Source organism: Colletotrichum fructicola, assembly GCF_000319635.2.
Source record: "Colletotrichum fructicola Nara gc5 chromosome Unknown KSG_Nara_v1_contig01, whole genome shotgun sequence".
Classification (NCBI taxonomy): domain Eukaryota; kingdom Fungi; phylum Ascomycota; class Sordariomycetes; order Glomerellales; family Glomerellaceae; genus Colletotrichum; species Colletotrichum fructicola.
Genome location: NW_027094051.1, coordinates 3242801 through 3261291, shown reverse-complemented (window position 1 = coordinate 3261291; position 18491 = coordinate 3242801). Strand labels below are relative to the sequence as shown.

The following is an 18491-nucleotide window of genomic DNA, read 5'->3' as shown; positions in this document are numbered from 1 at the left end:
GTTCAACCGGCGAACGGGACTAATCAAAGCTTAAACGACGTCGGGGCTCCACCGACACCGCAAAAGCCGGCGTTCTCGAGGTGTCAAGGTTTCCGTGTTAATTAAACCAATCTTATAACACCAGGCGCCCGGTATGGCCGGAACGGCGAAGGCAACGTCGGCAACATTTGCACTCGAAGCGTCAACACCACGTCAAGGCACGGCCTACGAGTCTCGGGGCGAGTATTCCCGCATTCGATATGTTTCCAAAAGTCAATCAACCCCGGCACGGATCAGTCGGGCCCGTAGGTCGCCGGGAATGATTATAAAGAGATGTGCTTCCCTGAGTGGGAGCTAAACTTCTGAAGTTTTCTCTGTAGGTGTCATTGAGACATCATACGTGAAGATATCCCCTCCAAACATAATAATACCTAATCCAGTCTCTTTGACAGTCCACTCATTCCCAACCAGCAGTCACTCTCTCATTTTCATTACACTATACGCCAAATATCACAATGAGGTTCTCCCGCATCGCCTCGCCCTGGGCGCTACTCCTACCCTCCGCCCTCGCAACCCCCTACGCCGTGGACGCAACAGAAGTTGATCTCGCCATCATCGGAGGCGGCTCCGCCGGCATTCATGCCGCGATCAATCTCAAGGACGCCGGCGCAAAAGTCGTCGTGATCGAAAAGAAGTCCCAGATCGGCGGCCACGCCGAGACCTACATTAACCCGCAGACCAAGGTCCCCGCCAACATCGGCGTCGTCGTCTTCGAGAACCGCGAGGTCGTGAGCAACTACTTCTCCCGCCTCAACGTCTCCACCGTCAACACGAACCCCCTCACCACGCAGTCCGGCACCACCCAGAGTTACGACTTCTCCCTCGGCATCCCGATCCCCGCGCAAAACGCTTCGGCGACCGCGGCGCAGCAGCAGGCCCTCCAGGCTGCCGCGCAGGCGTACTCGACAAACATCCTGTCAAAGTACCCCTGGATCGACCAGGGCTTCCTCGTTCCGGACCCCGTGCCCGAGGAGCTCACCGTCCCCTTCGGCGAGCTGGCGCAGAAGTACGGCTTCTCCGCCCTCCTGCCCGTCATCGCGCAGTTCAACTGGTGGACCGGCGATATTTCCGCCATCCCGGCCCTCTACGGCATCAAGGGCCTCGGCCCGGGCCTGCTTACCAGCCTCTTTGGCGAGTTTATCGTCTCCGGCACCGGCGACACGCGTAGCCTCTACGATGCCGCGGCCAAGGTGCTCGGCGACGACGTCCTTCTCGACTCGACCATCGTGAAGGTGAAGCGCGGAGCCTCTGGCGTCTCCGTGCTCGTCCACCAACCTGATCAGCCCCCTAAGCTCATCCGCGCCCGCAAGCTGCTCATCGCTGCTCCCCCAACCTTGGACAACGTCGGCCAGTTCGACCTCTCCTCACACGAGAGGAACCTCTTCTCTAAGTTCTCCGCCCTGGGTTACTGGGCCGGCGTCGCCACGATCCAGGGCCTCAACAACAGCCTGCAAAACGTCGGCGCCAACACGCCTTTCAACCAGCCCGCCATCCCCGGCACCAACGGCCTCTACACCGCCGGTTCCCCCGGCGACTTCCTCGTCGCCGTTGGCTTCAGCGACACAAACTACTCCGACGAAGATGGCAAGAATGTCATCCGCAAGAACCTGGCGACCCTGGCCGCCGTCGGCGCCGTGCCCAAGGACGCGGCCGAGACGGTGACCTTCCCGTACTACTCCAACCATGCGCCGTACAATGTGCGTGTCTCCGCGGAACAGATCAAGCAAGGTTTTTACGCGAAGCTCCTGGCGTTGGAGGGCGCGAGGAACACGTACTGGGCTGGCGCGGCATTCTCGGGACACAACAGCGCATTGGTTTGGTCGTTTAACGAGGGAACTGTGCTGCCAGGGCTGAAGAAGGACCTGGGCCTGTAGGGGCTTGGAAAGACCAGTAGTCTGTAGATGACAGCTTATAAAATCATAGATTTACACGCTTAGTAACATGCGCCGAGTGCCCTTTGTTCACCACAGTCACAGTGCATCATATGACGTCGTGTGTCACTGATAGAGAGAATATTCCTCTGAATTGTTCCAGAGTCCTTGTGTCAGAGATTCCCAACATCATAGTTGCCGATTTGACATTTGGGTTTCCGTCCTTTTCCACCTGGACCCGGGTAACTGGTACCATTCGTACAGAGCTCATAAATCAGCAACGCAAACTCTAGAGACAGACGAAAACAACCCCATAGTTGACAAATCAGGAGTATCTGGCAACTGCCATGAACATAAAAGCAGAGCCAAAGTAAAGTACATAGCTTTGTTATAATAGAAACATCTACTTAGGAAGGTTTGCTAAGGGACATCTTGAATTCAAATTTTAGAACGACTATGAATTACTATAGAAATACGCATTCGATCTCAGCTCACATCTGGACCTATAACTTCCAGTCGGCCAACAATGAGAGTGCTTCAATTCTGCGCCGACTTGTTGCCACAAACTGCACTCTGAGAGCGTGGGCCCATCTGCAAACTCAGAAGACTATCTATCTCATGACGTGCTTTAAGGTTCTGAGTTCTTGCTTGCATGGGTTAGGTCAACATACAGTTTTAGGACGTTTCCTGAATCCTGAAGTCTAAGGAAATCGGAAAGCTCCACGTCAACTCACAACGGCCCATCAACGAGTTTTAGCCAGGCACTCCCTTGGTCAAATTCTTAGTCGCAACATCTCATTATCACATCTTGGGCACTGACTCTAGGGGTCGATAAGTCTATTGAGTCTCGAGTGTCTGCGCGTACCTAGTCAACCCGGAGCTGATCGACACTATTTCTCCACCCTTTCATCTATCGGTCTATCTTCCGGAGCCAATCCCCCAACTATCTGACGTCCCACATCTAGTAACGTTGGTTGTCAAACGACCGATCAACATGCTATTAAGTGCATCTAGCAGCTCTTCCAGATGCACTGAGGGCAGTTGGAGTAGCAGAATCCACCACATCCCTTGCGACCATCAGGGCAGGTGCAGCAAGTGCCGCGAGACTCGAGGCCACCGGCGACACCTTCGTCAACGTCAACGGACGTATCGATTCCCTTGGGAGATGCCATGGAGACACCGGCGAAGAGGCAGCGCTGCCGCCAAAGCCAATCTATCAAACCTACTAACAAATATATCAAACAATTGAAGCTATTCCCAACTGTCAATTAAACAATTTCTGACCCCCGCGATTTGATATATTGGGTTGATTTGGCTTGGCATATTATATAAGCATACATATAGCCAATAGGATGCCATTATCGCGAATATTCACGCCTAACACGGTCAGCTTTCTTTTTCTATATGCAGCACCATTAATCCTGGCAGCTCTAGGACGTTATTTTCTACCCTTCTGGCCAAATTTCCTCTTTAAATAATACTCCTGAGTGATCTGTGACTCCCAGATACGTTCGATATAGGTATAAAAGCAGTAGAATCGCCCTCTTTCAACGTCTCTTCTTCTTCTTCCTCATGCCTCATAAGCAGCCAGCATCAGCAACATCGCCAACATCCTAGGCTTGCCTACCTTTGCCATGATGACTTCAACCGTACGTCAGCTACTCCCCCCCTCTTCCTCTTCCCCCTCTCCATGGCCCTATATAAGGGCGTCCCCATCCATCCAGGAAGCTCTTTTTCCCCAGGCACGATGATGTCTTGGTTCTTTCGATCAGCGGCGATGGCATCGCTGTGATAGAGAACCATGGATCATGATGGTGTTGTGCCTCCCTTTTCACACAAAAGGGGGATAATGCCACACTTTTGCTATATTTCCATGCCCCTAATTGTCCCCATCACCGTTGTCCTTAACTATCCCCTTGGAATACCCCAAAATGTCAGGGACCAAATACTCACAACTAACGATGCTATTCACAGATGTTATCCCCTACTCCATTGACCACCAACGCACTTCAACTGCTTCGATCCCCCCCAAGCGTCACCACTCAAGTGGCCAGCAGTCTCTCCATCGTCCTTCCCTCAAATCCATCTATCCTTGACCTCCCTACGATCACATGGCATAATAAGAGATACGTGGTTGAAGAGCAGCTGGCCCGTAAAGGAGGCAGGGGGAGGAAGAGTTGGATCAAGGACCATGGGGTCTTCCTTGTTGAGCTTTGTGATGAAGGGCCAGCTGGTGCTTACTGGTGCTGTCAACGATGTGATAGTAAAGGAAAGCCAGAGTTCTTTTCTGCCGCTGCTTCTAGCTCTGCTGCAGACCATCTTCGCAGGTATGTATATGTCTTCTGTTATGATTATTGCTAACTAATCTATATACAGATGCCACCAGATCACACAATGGGATCCTTCTTCCGATGACATAAGCTCGGGGAAACTCTCTATAGCTCAGAGGATGGTACTCCTTTGTCAAAAAGGAGGAAGGTATCCCACGTACCCAGGGCCAAAGTGGCTACTGTCAGAGATCTCTGCCTCTCCATCATCATCACCAATGATCTACCATTCGACCACTTCCGAGACGACTTCGTCCAACAGCTTCTACGACTTCACAACCCCTCTCTGGTTGAAGAAGTGCCATGGGGCAGGACTGTAATGATGGACCATCTTCCTCTTTTTTTCACCAGGGGCCAAGCCTACGTTAAGGCCGAACTTCACAGTGCCCTCACCAAGATCCATATTGGGTTTGATCTGTGGACTTCACCCAACAACTACGCCTACCTTGCAGTTACTGCCCACTTCGTCAACAATATGGGCCAGCACAAGTCTCGTCTCATCGCCTTCAACCACATGAGTGGCGACCACAGTGGTCTCAACCTATCAAACAACATCTACGAGACTCTTCAGCAGTGGAAGATCACTAGCCAAGTGGGTGTGGTGGTCTGTGACAACGCCAGCAATAACGATACCTGTGTCTTCGCCCTCTTCAAGAGACTTAACCCCACGATGAATCAGCTCGACTGTCAGGCAAGGAGAATGCGATGCTACGGCCACATCCTCAACCTGTTAGCACGGGCTCTTCTCTTTGGTGCTGATCGCGAAGTCTTTGAGGCTGAGTCACTCTTCTACCAGACTGTCCACCATGAGGAAGAAGATCTGAGACTCTGGAGGAAGACTGGGCCAGTTGGCAAGCTTCGCAACATCGTGAAGTTCATCAGGGCTTCCCCTCAGCGATCTGAGCGATTCAGGAAAGCAGCCCAGGAAGTTGATGCTGGGTCAGACTTTGAGCTATTCGCCCAAGGGTCTAAGGAGTCACATCTCCTCCTCAACAACGAGACAAGATGGACTTCCACCTACCTCATGATCCATCGAGCTCTTCAGAAGAGGGCAGAGATTGAGACCTACGTCAACTGGGTTCAGGAGCAGGATGTTGCCACCAGGAGGATACCCGACGATGACCTCCTTTCTTCAGAAGACTGGAAAGTCTTGGTTGAGATTAGATCTATCCTTGAGCCTTTCTACCTGCAGACGAAGAGGACAGAGGGATGGGGTAAAGGGGATGGGCATGGTCGTCTCTGGGAAGTCATGACTGGCATGGAGTACCTCCTTGAGCATCTAGAGGAGTGGAAGAGTCTATACAACTCCATACTCCATCCTATTGATTCTCAACAGGAAGATGAGTCGTCTACGATCGATCTGACTGCTGATGAAGAGTCCCTACCATCACAGACTCGATCAGGGCGTCCCATTCGATCTTCAGTCGACAGTCAGACCCAGCCTCTTCAGGAATCTATACTTCCACAACATGTAAGGGAGGACTGGAGCCAACGTACTGCTCGATTCAGGGATCTCTCTTCCTCGTACCAGGAGCATCTTCGTACTTCTGTTGAGTTGGCATGGCAGAAGCTCTCCTCCTATTATACGAAGTTAGAGGAGTCCCCTTTGTTTGCTGCTTCTGTTATTCTCCACCCTTCACTTGGTATCTCATACCTTGAGGCAGTCTGGGATGAAGGGGTTCAGCTTGAGTGGGTTCGTGATGCAAAGAAGGGGCTTAGGGATTACTTTGACCGCTGGTATAGGTCAGAGGAAGAGTCTGATGACCCTACGGCTGTTTTTGAGATCACACTTCCATCCCATGAAGACAGCCACTTCAGGCAATGGGTACAGAGTAAACGTGGTTGTGAGACTTCTCGACAGCAGGATGAGCTTGAGACATACCTCAGGCAACCTCCTCAACCCACAGGCGATCCTATTGAGTGGTGGAGAGACCATAAGTCAACGTACCCTCTACTTAGTAGACTAGCACTTGATGTGATGGCAACACCAGCTATGGCTACTGACTGTGAGAGGGCATTCAGTACTGCGAAGTTGACCTTGACGTCGCAAAGGCACTCAATAAAGCCTCAGACTATGGGTCAATTGCAGCTGACGAAGAATTGGCTAAAGGGCAGAGTTATGCCTGTGGGGAGTGAGGTTAGCTCATTGATGGGATCATGACCGGTTGTGAATAGCTTCATTTATTTCCTATTTAGGTAATCTGTATCGGCGGGTTTGGGTCACGTGTTCTATGGATTTGCTTTGTTATATTGGCCAACAGGGCAAATCAACCAATACTGGCGAAGGGGCAATCAAATCAGTCAAATCTTGGCGTTATTTGATTTATTGGCTTTAGCGGCAGCGCTGGTCAAACCAAACGATTCCGGAATATCTGCCTTCCATCAGCTCCATTGCCTGGTAATCTCCAATTCTTACATACGCTTAGTGCAAACAGAGTTCTAACGTGCTGCAGTACATGATCAGAGAAGGCTATTACGCCCTGGCCGTAAACGGAACCCTCATGGGAGCCGACGCATCACCAGAAAGCCGCCCGTGGAACCACACACAGGACGGCCATCTGGACCATTGCTTCGACTACTTGCAACAGTCTCTGATGTGCTTCGCGGACCCTACCTTGGAAGAGTCGCCCGTAGATAAAGAGCCAGGATGGAATGTGACACATGTATGCAATGATTGGGACAAGTTGTTTGACTGGGCAAAGACAAACCGTTACGATGACGCCGTTGGTATTGATACAGGAGTCTAGGCGAGAGTTTAGAATACATACACAAGAACTTTAGACATTTGGGTGGAGAATTTGGATGCAACCTTGCAGAGTTTGATCGAGAAGTCGTCGGTTTTGGAAGCACCGCCGTAGCGGCTGCTCCACGTCCAGTAGCGGTCTCCTTATCAGAGACGTTAACGTAGTGGTTAGTGTTCAGAGTAGAAGTCGAAGACACGAAAGGGAACAACTTAGGCTTGCCCTAGTTGCAGAGCTTCGTGATGTCAATGGTGAACAAAATTTTGGGAACTTACTTGATGGTCTTGGCTTTGAGACCGGGAATCAGAATCGAACATTGCGTGGCAATAGCATTCTCAGCTTCGACAGGGCCTCTCCGCTTTAATATTATTGGAAGATGAATCAATTCATGGGTTTCAATTCTGTTGCACTCTCTATCATCCACACTGTCTCTGTTGCCCTGCTAAAATCCACGAACGCTTTGAACATTGCGACCTGTAGTGCTCGAGGTACAAGATTGCTGAGGTGCCCCGCCGTTACCATCAGCAAATTTTGTTTCTTCCGCGTTCAGAGAAGCTGATGCCTTCCTCGTAGGGCAAATGGAATTCATATGGGATGACCTTGAATTCTACTTCAGCTGTCTCAAAGGCTTTCGTCAAGTCACTTAACGCATTGCCAGAATCAAATCCGAAGATTGGGGATTTGACAGCCACCTTGCGAAGATTGGGAAGCCTGCCTGCCAGGAGGGATGATCGTAGGCGAAGGAGCATCTCGGCAAACGGCTCGGCAACGGCATCAGTATTGTCTCGGGGGTGGAGGACATAGTCGTCCGGTGCCCGTACTTCATAAAGCATGCGATATAGAAATCTCGGGTCTCCGTACCACATGTCGTAAATCGTCAGGTTCTCAATATTCGGAGGGAGGCGACCGGAAACGTCTGCCAAAGCCATGTCTTCCAGACTCTTGAACAGGCAAGGGACGTCTGCTTGCAAATTGACCAGGTTGTGCATCTTGGAAAGCCAGGAACATTCTGGTTCGTCTTCGAAGAAGAGCAAACGATTGCCCTTTGTCCGCAAGGTGAGAGTGCTGAGTTTTGGACATGCCGTTGTGATGGCTGTCGAAATGCGAGCTGTTTCCGTTCCATAGGTGATTCCATGCTCGTCATGGGGGTTTGGGCAATCCATCACTATCTCGAGCTTCTTGAGGTCAGGACAACGCTCTAACAGGGAGCATAAAGCGGAGCCAGTCTTGGTCTCCTGGTAGAGAGAGAGTTCCTGGAGAGCCAGAGGCGCAGCCCGGCCAATTTCGCTGAGTGATGCCCACTGACTGGAGTCAGAGTAGGAAGTGAATGATTTAAGGGTCGGCAATGCGAGCAATCCGGGTACAGGGAACCTGGAAAACCTGGTGAGGATAGGCGGCCATTCAAAGAAACGGTAGACATTTCCGTGGATCTCCAACCGTTGCAAGTGAGTGAGGACTTTGTGCTTGAAGTTCTCGTTTCGGTCGAGACTGCCAGCGTCGTTGCCACCGTAAGTAGAATGGAAAGCTGAGATGAAGCGATCGATACCACTGGGGCTTTCGCGATTGATTCGGGGAGGAGAATAGAGGTCCGCACGTCTCTCGTCGACAGGATGAGTGCGATCGCGGTCATCGAACCCTATCGTCAGACGCTCAAGCCGGGTAGTCAAAGACAACATGAGGCCAGCGAAAATCTCGAAAGATTCCTCAACGTCATCGTCAGTGAATGCGCCGGTCTGCTGCTCCTTAACACCGCAGTGCTCGAAAGCGCCGAGGAGGGATGTGGGTATCTTGTTGAGGTCGATCTTCTCGTAGATGGTGTGAACGCCATCGTAGGCCTCTCTCTCACGATTCAGAGCAAACCCGAGACAAAGACCTCTAACGTGGGTACAGAATCGGGGTTCCTCGATGAATGATCGCAAGAGTAATCCCATTTGCTTGCCCTTGGTCAAGTATATGTCGGAGAACAGCTGTCTCTGGCTGGGGTGTCGAAGGGCTCGACAGGTACGGGAGAGTGCCATGATAGCCAGCCTGGTGGTGCTCCGGAAGTGAGCAATGGACTTTGGTTTCGAAGGTTGAATATTGAAAGTCGGCAATCTGGGGTCGGGGGGGAATGCTCTCAGAATCTCCAAGATGATTTCGCCGGGGAGGCCGAGGAGGAAAGATCGCGATGATTGATCAACGGTGCTGTCGGAAGTTCCCATGTTTGAAAGAGTGCTGCAAGGCGGCTTTTCGACGTGAGTGATGCGGTGGTCCGTAGCCTTTCTTGTTGAGGAGTCGCTGTCGGGGATGTCGGTGTGTGAGGAACCACCGCGGTGGACATGGTCGTTCGGGATGTCATCACCGTGGGCATCATTGCTGCCGATGTCACCGGGAGGCGCTTGCGGTGATGTGGGGGGCTTCGCCATCTTGATGAAGGGTATTCGGTGCTCACACCTTGCCGTGGTTCGCGTCTGAGGAAGTTTGGACGATGTGGTGTGGTTGAAAGCGAGAGAAGGGAAAAGAAAAGTACGGTGGACGGTAGCTCTCATAACTTGCAAGGGAAAGTATCGCTCTCCTCAATGGAAGGGGTGAAAAATTCTTCTTTTCCCTGCCTTAAGGGCACCAAACGCTGTCTAAGCAAGAGCAAATAACATCTAGAGAGGAAGGAAGGACGGGTAGCCGCTGTGCCTACCCCCGATCGCGCCTTCCTGACTCCAAAGTCTGCGCTGAGCGCGGGCAAAACTCCGAAAAACAGTCCATTTCAGTCCAATATATGAAGTCTCAGTGAATCTCGGTAGATAGCACCTTCTCATCTGCTTGGTCGTGCACACAATACTGAGGTGGTGATGATGCATGCACCAGACTGCCTATCCACGTCCTCCCAGAAGCCCCACCATTTGGGACGCCACACGGCAAAGGATGTGACTGGTCGCGGCTGCTGCACGGGCCTGGAGCGGTGCTTGGTGGCTGTTGCCCCGACAACGCGCCACAGAAGCCCCCTGACTCCTTCTGTTATCGTTATCGGGATCAACATCACAACACTACCTAAACATCCGTTTCAATCCCTCCTCCTCCACTGCCGAAAATAATCTCCCGACTGCAACTCCTCAGCACCCAACTAATCCGGAGACGCGCGAGCTACCTGCCGCGACGATACTAACCATGGCAGCCTCCGACGACCTCATCAACTTCGACATCATCGAAGCGCAAAAAGAAAACATTCAAGCGCTGCCGAGCGGACGCTCCGCCAAAAAGTTGGCCGAGCTGTTCTCCCCTTCCCCTCTGCACAAGCTCGACACCCCTACGCCGTCAGACACCCAGAACGTGAATGACTGCATCCGTGCCGAGTACGAGGCAGAGATTGAGAACATCTCCGAGTCAGACGATCCTCTCGATATCTTCGACCGCTACGTCCGTTGGACCCTCGACGCATACCCCTCCGCGCAAGCCACACCGGCGTCGCAGCTTCACACAATCCTCGAGCGCGCCACCAAGGCCTTCGTCAACTCAGCACAGTACAAGAACGACCCTAGGTATCTCAAGCTCTGGGTTCTTTACATTCAGTTCTTCAGCGACTCGCCCCGCGAAACGTTCCTGTTCCTCTCGCGACACAACATTGGCGAGACACTGGCCTTGTTCTACGAAGAATACGCTGCCTGGCTGGAGGGAGTGGGCAGATGGAACCAAGCTGAGGAGGTCTACAAGCTGGGCATTGAGCGCGAAGCAAGACCTGTCCAGCGCTTGATGCGCAAGTTCAAGGAGTTCGAGGAGAGACTCGCCCAACAACCAGAGGAAGCCGTCAGACCCTCCTCGCCGGCACTGCCCACCATGCGACCGGCTCTGGCCGCCAAGATCGACCCATTCGCTGCTGCCCGCGCAGCTGCTGCAGACCCCCAGGCACCCCGCCCGAACCAGGGCGTCGGCGGCCCTGCCTCCAAGCCTGGCAAGGCGAAGATGGCCATTTTCTCAGACGCCGATGCCGCCCCACCGGCACTGTCTGCGCGTGAATCTGGATCCAAGGGCTGGGATTCCATCGGCTCGTTGGCCGACCGCAAGAAGGAGAACGTGATGGAGCCCAAGCCGTGGGCGGGTGAGACGTTGAAGGCGGGTGGAAAGAAGAGCACTGCTCCCAAGATGGCGATTTTCAGGGATACGGTATGTCCTACGTTCACTTTTACCTCCCAATGCCCAGATGTTGATGATTATAGGACTAATGGGTGGCTTTGGCGTTTTATGTATTTCAGTCTAAGTTGCAGCCGAGAGCGCAACCTCAATCACGATCACAATCACGAGCACAGATGTCAAAGTCTCATATTACTCTTGTGCCTGCCAAGAATCAGATAGTAGTGAATCCTGTTAGTGGCAAGAAGGAGCGCATCTTCATCAACTTGGAGGCTGTTTACCCTACTCCAGAGGAGCCTGGCTCTGAGCTGGCTTTTGAGGAGATTTGGGCAATGAACAGAGGCTGGCTGGGCCGCAACTGGGATGAAGAGCCTCTGGATGAGAGCGCCATTCCTGAAATGATGAGTGCTGAGACTTCGGCAGTTGATAACCTAGGTCACACGATGCAGGAGAAGTTGGCAGTCCACACAGAGTCTGTGATGATGGACGAGAACGGCGCCATCATCAAGCCGAAGGGGAAGAGCAAGAAGAAGAAGGTGATGGAGGTTAATGAGACACAAATTAGTAAGTCGGCTTTGAGACATGAATTGCACCTAATTGCTAACGCCTCATCAGTCAAGGCGAACCTGGACTCACCCTCCAGGCCGAAGCTCAAGAAGAGGAACACTTCTGAACCAACAATGACCATCCATACCAGGGCTGCGACAGACGAGATTTACGAGATCTTCAACCAGCCCATTCAGTCTGCGCCCCAGGAAGAAGAGGAGGAAGAGGAAGAGGAGAGCGATGATGACGACTACGAAACAGACGGCGATTACACCGAAGCAGAAAGCACCATTACCACCCGCCAAGTCGATATGGACGACGATGGAGAGGAAGATGACGACGCTTCGGATGCGAAGAGTATCAGTGAATGGTCCGACTTCTCGACGCGGAAGCATGTGCCAGACCTCAATGGCGACGTCACGGAGGCCGACGGAGACAACACGCAAGTCTCTGATCTCATGGACCCCAACTATGTCGAGCCATCTGAACCATTGGCCGATGATCACACGAGTTGTCGTGAGGCAGGAGAATCGGACGCTGAGGAAGAAGAGGAAGACGATGAAGACTATCCGCCCAGGACGAAGACTATGTTCGTCCCGATACCACCTGAGGATTATGAGCCAAGGACACGACCGTTTAGAGATGCGGCGGAGGTGGCTAACAATCGACTTCCCTTCATGACCCCCATTACTGAGAGAACAGAGTCTTCGCTAGCGTTCACCGAACGCAAAGCAAGATATGAGACCCCTAGTCGAGACGACGCCGCCTCGACCATCGACGAAGAGGAGGACGATGACATGCAGGACCCTCCCAGCAGTCCCTTGCAAGAAGTGAGCACTTTCAGCCCCGTCAAGATCCCACAGCCTCTTCTTGGAAAGCCAAAGACCTCCGCGAAACCGGTGCCTCAGAAGGGCCCCATCATCAAGGAGCTTCAATGCAACCCAGTCGACGACGCAGTCAGAAACGAGATCCTTGAGAACATGCAGCCTCCTCTTAGCTCATACCCTGGGTTTTACGACCATCGTAATGAAAAGTACGAGAAGGGCAACGACATTCGCAAATTCGCCAAGGCCATGTCCAAGGCAGCCAGGGGAGAGCGTATGAGCAATGCCTGCGCACTGGTCACCGTCGATTTCCCTGACGTCTCAACCCAGTACACCATTAGGAAGGAACTGGGGGCAGGCGCATTCGCCCCTGTTTACCTCGTTGAAAACTCCTCTGCCGACGAAGAAGACGAAGACGGCGTCGTCGCCATGGGCAAGGGGGCATTCGCCGTCAACCACCGCACCGCCTTGGAGGCGCTCAAGATGGAACTTCCCCCGTCACCTTGGGAATTCCACATGATGCGCCTCGCTCACACCCGCCTCGGTCCCCAGCACCGTGCAGCCGCCTCCCTCTCATACGCCCACGAGTTCCATCTTTACCAAGATGAGGGCTTCCTGTTCCTTCCCTTCCACCCTCACGGCAGCCTCCTCGATGTTGTGAACTTCTTCCGTGCGGAGCCATCAGCCGTTATGGACGAGCAGCTCGCCATGTTCTTCACCATTGAACTCTTCCGCACTGTTGAGGCGCTCCACGCTCGCGGCGTCCTTCACGGCGACCTCAAAGCCGACAACTGCCTCCTCCGCCTCGACGGCACCAGCACCAACAGCACCCTCGACACCCAATACCATGCCGACGGTACCGGCGGCTGGGACGCTCGCGGTGTGACCCTCATCGACTTCGGCCGCGGCATCGACATGCGCAACTTCGAGCCCGACGTCGGCTTCATTGCCGACTGGAAGACCAGCACCCAGGACTGTGCCGAGATGCGCGAGGGCCGGCCCTGGACGTGGCAGATTGACTACCACGGCCTCGCTGGCATCGTCCACTGCCTCCTCTTTGGAAAGTACATTGATGCCGTCCGCTGCGACCAGGGCGGCATCGGCTCCGGACGCAAGTACCGCGTGCGCGAGAGTCTCAAGCGGTACTGGCAGACGGACATTTGGGGCGAGTGCTTCGACGTCCTGTTGAACCCCGGGTCCTTCGTTGCCACGGAGGAGAACGCAAAGATGCCGGTGTTGAAGAGCATGCGTGGTGTCAGGGAGAAGATGGAGGCCTGGCTCGAGGGTAACTGTGAAAGAGGTGTCGGGTTGAAGAGTCTTGTTGGCAAAGTTGAGGCTTTCGCCAAGGGGCGGCGATGAGTTTTGTCACGATGTTTGATGATGGACGTGCTGGCGTTTCTTAGAGGGTTGGAGAGGATTGTATATTGTCTTTTTGAACTATACCACTGTGCGCTTTGTTTTGTTATGACATTAATATTATTTTCTTCGATATGCAAACATCTACTGGTATGTTAGGCTGTCCTTGAAGTGTCATTTCTTCGGTAGCTTGTACTAGTACGCATGTCCCATATACGATGACGGCGGTTAAGGGACGTATGACAGGCCCTTGGAATGCGTTCAGGGATGAGTGAAGTATTTAACGACCCACTAAGGTTGGAGAGGCAGTCATAGGCCACAAATCAAATCAACGCAAGAACTCAATTGTGGTCATCCCTCAAGGCCTGCTTCAAGGGGTTTTTTCCCCACTCCTATTGGTGCTTTGCCGCAGGCCTGTTCGTTGTATGCAAGTTGAAGTCGTGTACACTTGTATAAGTTGAGAATACTTCGGAACAGGGGCATGATGGACGATGAGAACCAAGGATGATATATCTTCCTGCGAGGAAGTACTGTTGATGGGTTCGAGTAACAAGCGCTAATTCTCAAGCTTTCAGCCACTGGGCACTAGTCATATGGAGAAATCAGCGATTACCCCATTTTCATTTCCGCGAACAATGGCCAGACATCTTTGTAATCTGTGTGTTTTTATACTTGACAATTTGCATGTTAAGATGAGAATTTCAATACAGTTGATTGATCAATACGTCCATGTAAATCTATAGATTGGTGGTGGGTTCGTGGAGATAGCGAGGACCGCGATCCGTCAGAATCAATGCAATTTGTCTGATGAAGGTTGGAGCTACGGGAATCCCAAAACTCAACCATCAAGACCATGTAGATTATCTTGCATGACTGGAGGATTGGGCTTGACGTAGACGCTTGGGCTCAATCGAATTCCGAATCATTGGGTGACCGTGACGGATAGCCGTGATAACAAACGGCAAAGGTACCGTTTGGCTTGAGACCTCGATTTCTGACTGCGTGTCTTATCATGAATATCTTTCTTATGGTCTGGGAAATACGTTAAGGCGATGTGCTTGATGTTACTGTGTACGCTCTGGTCCGACTTTTCCATCGTCCCGGCTCGCCCGATTGTGCGGTGGAAGATATGATGTGTCTGCAGTTAAGTCCACTTTAAAGACATTCACTCTTACTTAGGTCACTCGTGCGCCTGAAGAACACAAAGCTGCAGCCGTTCTATATATTAGGTGGAGGTGTGTGTAGTGTCCGATGAGCTGTTCTCTTCACAACTCGTTGTTGTGGATCATGATCGAACAAGCCTGGTGTGTAGTAGCTAGTGAGCAGTTACTTAACTTATCTTTGGGGCATTGCTGATGGTCTGTCTGTAGGAACGAAACTTCAAGATTTTCTTGCTGCTATCAGGCGAATACATGTTCAAATACTTGAGATACGAGAATGAGAGACGGAGTCTAAATATTCTTGGTCTCATAGTGACTTGAACTTACACACAAGTCCTTGACTTATTATGCCTGATGTTCTGTGCTGGCTGCTGTCTTCGCTGCCAATCACACAATCGTCTAATTTGTATTTTCTGGCACTTTTTAGTATTGGCTGCAAAGGTATTTGTGGTCTTATAGAACCTCTAGCTGTATACCCCTCTCGAAAAATCGTGATTTTGAATGGCGTCAGACCCATGTCAAAAATTCTTGCAGTGAAATAGCATTTTGACGGCAATACAACCCAACTCCCGTGTGATTGAAGGCTCCAGCCATGCTGGCAGACCAATACTTTCTAAAGGAAAGGAATTACTGCCTAGATACTATGAAGATGAAGAATAGCAGCAGACACAACGTACCGTCACGTACGCCTGTTGCATCTCTCTACTGACATCGCACAGAATTCAGATGATTCTAATCTTTGTCACTGATATTGAGAGATTAATATAAGGTTGAATGAGATTCTCATTTGGTGTGGATGGGGAGAGTCTAGGAATGCACATTAGGTCTTTTAGGTACTACTTGGCGTACTCATACTGGCTGATGAGAAGTTTGATTTAGAAAACCGAGCACGAGAGCAATGTGAAGCCGTCGGAAACTCAACTCAACCTCTCCACTGAACGAAACAGGTAGTACTATGGTCAAACGGCTCAAATACGAATAACTTACTTGTCCGCCTCTACGTTCATCCTTCTCCCAAGCATTGGCGAGTTTCAGGACAGAATATAAAGTCCTCCCTTGAAATTCGCCTACTTCCATGTATCGTATTGATGAGAAATACGGTAAGCACTCTTTATCACCGTGCCATTGGCAAAATTGAAGTGTTGCGGTATCATTCTCAAAAAGAAGTCAGAGGTCTGTTCTTGGCGAGACACCCGCTTTACTACCCATAACGTCAAATGTTGTCTCGTTGTCTGACTACATATGCCACACTATAGTTTAGAGTGATTAAGGCTCCATTCGCGTCCCTGATTTCATGTCAGAAATGTGGTATGGCAGTTTGCAGTCAATCCTCAAGTATGATAATATTCGTGTAGGACGGCAACGTACACACGGGGTGTCATACGTGAGGCTCGGGGCAGTCTCGGGTGCCAAGCGAAACAACACGTCGATGGCGAAGTCAACCCGCAAGTCTAAATGCCGCTGATGTGAGACTCTGTACTATGCAATGCAATGGCGCACAAAGGCTTACAGAAGTACATTCACAGGTTTCTCAATATCTTTTTGGACTGTGACTCGACTTGTTCAAGTATGTGGTGAAACATTCGTGCTACGTCCATCAGACAGGTTATTCAAGTGCTTCCAGAGCACCGTGTGATCTGAAATGAATGGAGTTGGTCAGGCGTATCGTGGAATTTGCCAGGATTCTGTGTCCCAACAGCATTCGTATCACCCTGTGTCTCCCTCTTCAGTCGTCTTTCCGGCCCTCGTATACGCAACACTCTTCACTCCTGCTCCATAAAATGGGCCAAACTTGAAAGCGGCCGAGCGCTCCTGTGTCGGACACCCTAATGTCAACATTTACGCTTTATGCGCAGACCTTTCTCACAACTGAAGAAACGAGACGCCTCTCACAAATTCGCCATGCCGCAAAGTCATCCATCAAATTCCCCCAAGATGCCTCCCGCCCGAGATGTTATCGAGAGTCGTCTCCAGATCAGCCTTCTTCCCGCCACTGAAAGACGCACTAGGCAACAGCGACAAAACTTCTGGCTTCGGAAGACTGTCTTGATGGCCTTCTCCGTTTTGTTCGCCAGCTGCGCCCTAGCACTGATTGGTATATCTCGCTACACGGCCGCACAAAACGGACTCCCGCTTTTAGTCTCTTCGAGCAGCTACTCTTGGACTTACGGCCCCACTGGCATTTTGGTAGTCATACTTGCATTTTGGCGACAAGTTGACTATAAGTGCAGATCTATGCAACCATGGTGGGAAATGGTTCAAGGTCCCTCAACAGCTGCCCGATCTGTCCTTCTCGACTACATTTCTTTATTTCAACCAAGAGTCTGCATTATCGCGCTCAAGAACGGTCACTACGCCGTGTTTATATCAACCTTAGCCTTCTTCGTTCTTAAATTGATCATTCTTCTTTCTACCACATTATTTGTTGTTGAACCTACCGATCATTTGGAGCCGATAGCTCTTCGCTATGAAAGCACTTTCAATACTGAGCACATGTGGAAGTGGCTAGGAGCCAGCTTGACTGGAGTGTGGGAAGGGAAGATTTCTCCGCAAGGATCACCTTCCATTCCTCTATGGTCATATGTGGCAAGGCTCAACAATGCTGCGCCAGAGAGCCTAGGTAGGAAAATACTGTCGAACATGGCACACCAGTCGGTGATCCCACCGGAAGTCTCATCAAACGTCTCATCGTTTTCAGCTTATATGGATGTGTTTGTACCGAGAGTCACTTGCGAACAAGCATCTCTATCGTTTTCAACAAAAGCATTCGGTGAAGATGGAGTTAAGTTGTTCTACGGATTCAATTCGCCGTCATGCTCATATACCGACTTGGAGCCTCCATCCCCTGTATCCTTCCACCCTCAAGGACTTGGAAAGGGAGTGAAACGAGACAACGCAGTTCATTGGGTGAATTGCGCACCAAGAAACCATACTCTTGTCAAGAGATGACCGACAAGCTCACCAAAACCTGATATGCGTTAACGTCCCACATCCACTTCTGGGCACCCCCCACATTTGGGCACCCCATTTTTGATGCCCTCACCTTTATACACATCAACTTCAACCAATATTTATATGTATTATGATGCGACGACGATGCAACTCTCGCTATCACTAGGGTTTTCTGACTCGCTGGATTCATCTGTGCTACTTTCAAGTTCGCCCGCCTCGATTTGAGCCCTCCGAATAGCCTCAATATCGGCAAACTTCGAATTTGGGCTCATTTTGACCTTCTTCCGTTTCCTGTGTTACGAGCGGGTCAGGGCAACCAACTGTGGCACAAAGCAAAAGCTTCGATAATGACAAATCCGTTGTCATTGTCCCCTGTTCTGCACTATATAGTTACGAGCCTACAGTGACCAACTGCAGCGGTCGTAACACTCATCCCTCTTCTTGGGGGTTGACCAAGGGACTGCTGATGTATCTGCCGCCCATTTTTCGCTTGCTTTGCCATCAGAGAGCCCTTTGCAGACCTGACCAGCTGGTTTGGCAGGGGTTGATGTGTTCTCAAGCAGCAGAGGGCTCA

The 18491-nt window shown here is 51.3% G+C and overlaps 5 protein-coding genes across 5 annotated transcripts; 4 read left to right on the top strand and 1 right to left on the bottom strand.

The window, feature by feature from the left end:
• Positions 1-494: 494 nt before the first annotated feature.
• cpaO-0 (Beta-cyclopiazonate dehydrogenase) lies at positions 495-1913 on the top strand (the record flags this gene model as incomplete). Its single annotated transcript, XM_032019972.1, has 1 exon — positions 495-1913. One exon carries the CDS (start codon positions 495-497, stop codon positions 1911-1913), a length of 1419 nt encoding a protein of 472 aa, XP_031882744.1.
• Positions 1914-3544: 1631 nt separating this feature from the next.
• ustYa-5 (Oxidase ustYa) lies at positions 3545-6984 on the top strand (the record flags this gene model as incomplete). Its single annotated transcript, XM_066150747.1, has 6 exons — positions 3545-3559; positions 3885-4237; positions 4287-4388; positions 4427-6243; positions 6574-6635; positions 6691-6984. The coding sequence occupies 6 exons, from the start codon at positions 3545-3547 to the stop codon at positions 6982-6984; spliced, it is 2643 nt and encodes an 880-aa protein (XP_066009867.1).
• A 515-nt stretch (positions 6985-7499) lies between these two features.
• CGGC5_v000947 (uncharacterized protein) lies at positions 7500-9383 on the bottom strand (the record flags this gene model as incomplete). Its single annotated transcript, XM_032019975.1, has 1 exon — positions 7500-9383. One exon carries the CDS (start codon positions 9381-9383, stop codon positions 7500-7502), a length of 1884 nt encoding a protein of 627 aa, XP_031882753.1.
• Positions 9384-10119: 736 nt separating this feature from the next.
• Positions 10120-11171, top strand: mad3 (Mitotic spindle checkpoint component mad3; the record flags this gene model as incomplete). Its single annotated transcript, XM_032019977.1, has 2 exons — positions 10120-11112; positions 11166-11171. 2 exons carry the CDS (start codon positions 10120-10122, stop codon positions 11169-11171), a joined length of 999 nt encoding a protein of 332 aa, XP_031882749.1.
• An 84-nt stretch (positions 11172-11255) lies between these two features.
• bub1 (Checkpoint serine/threonine-protein kinase bub1) lies at positions 11256-13808 on the top strand (the record flags this gene model as incomplete). The annotated part of the gene is made up of 2 exons (XM_032019978.1): positions 11256-11643; positions 11695-13808. 2 exons carry the CDS (start codon positions 11256-11258, stop codon positions 13806-13808), a joined length of 2502 nt encoding a protein of 833 aa, XP_031882750.1.
• Between the last annotated feature and the right edge of the window lie 4683 nt (positions 13809-18491).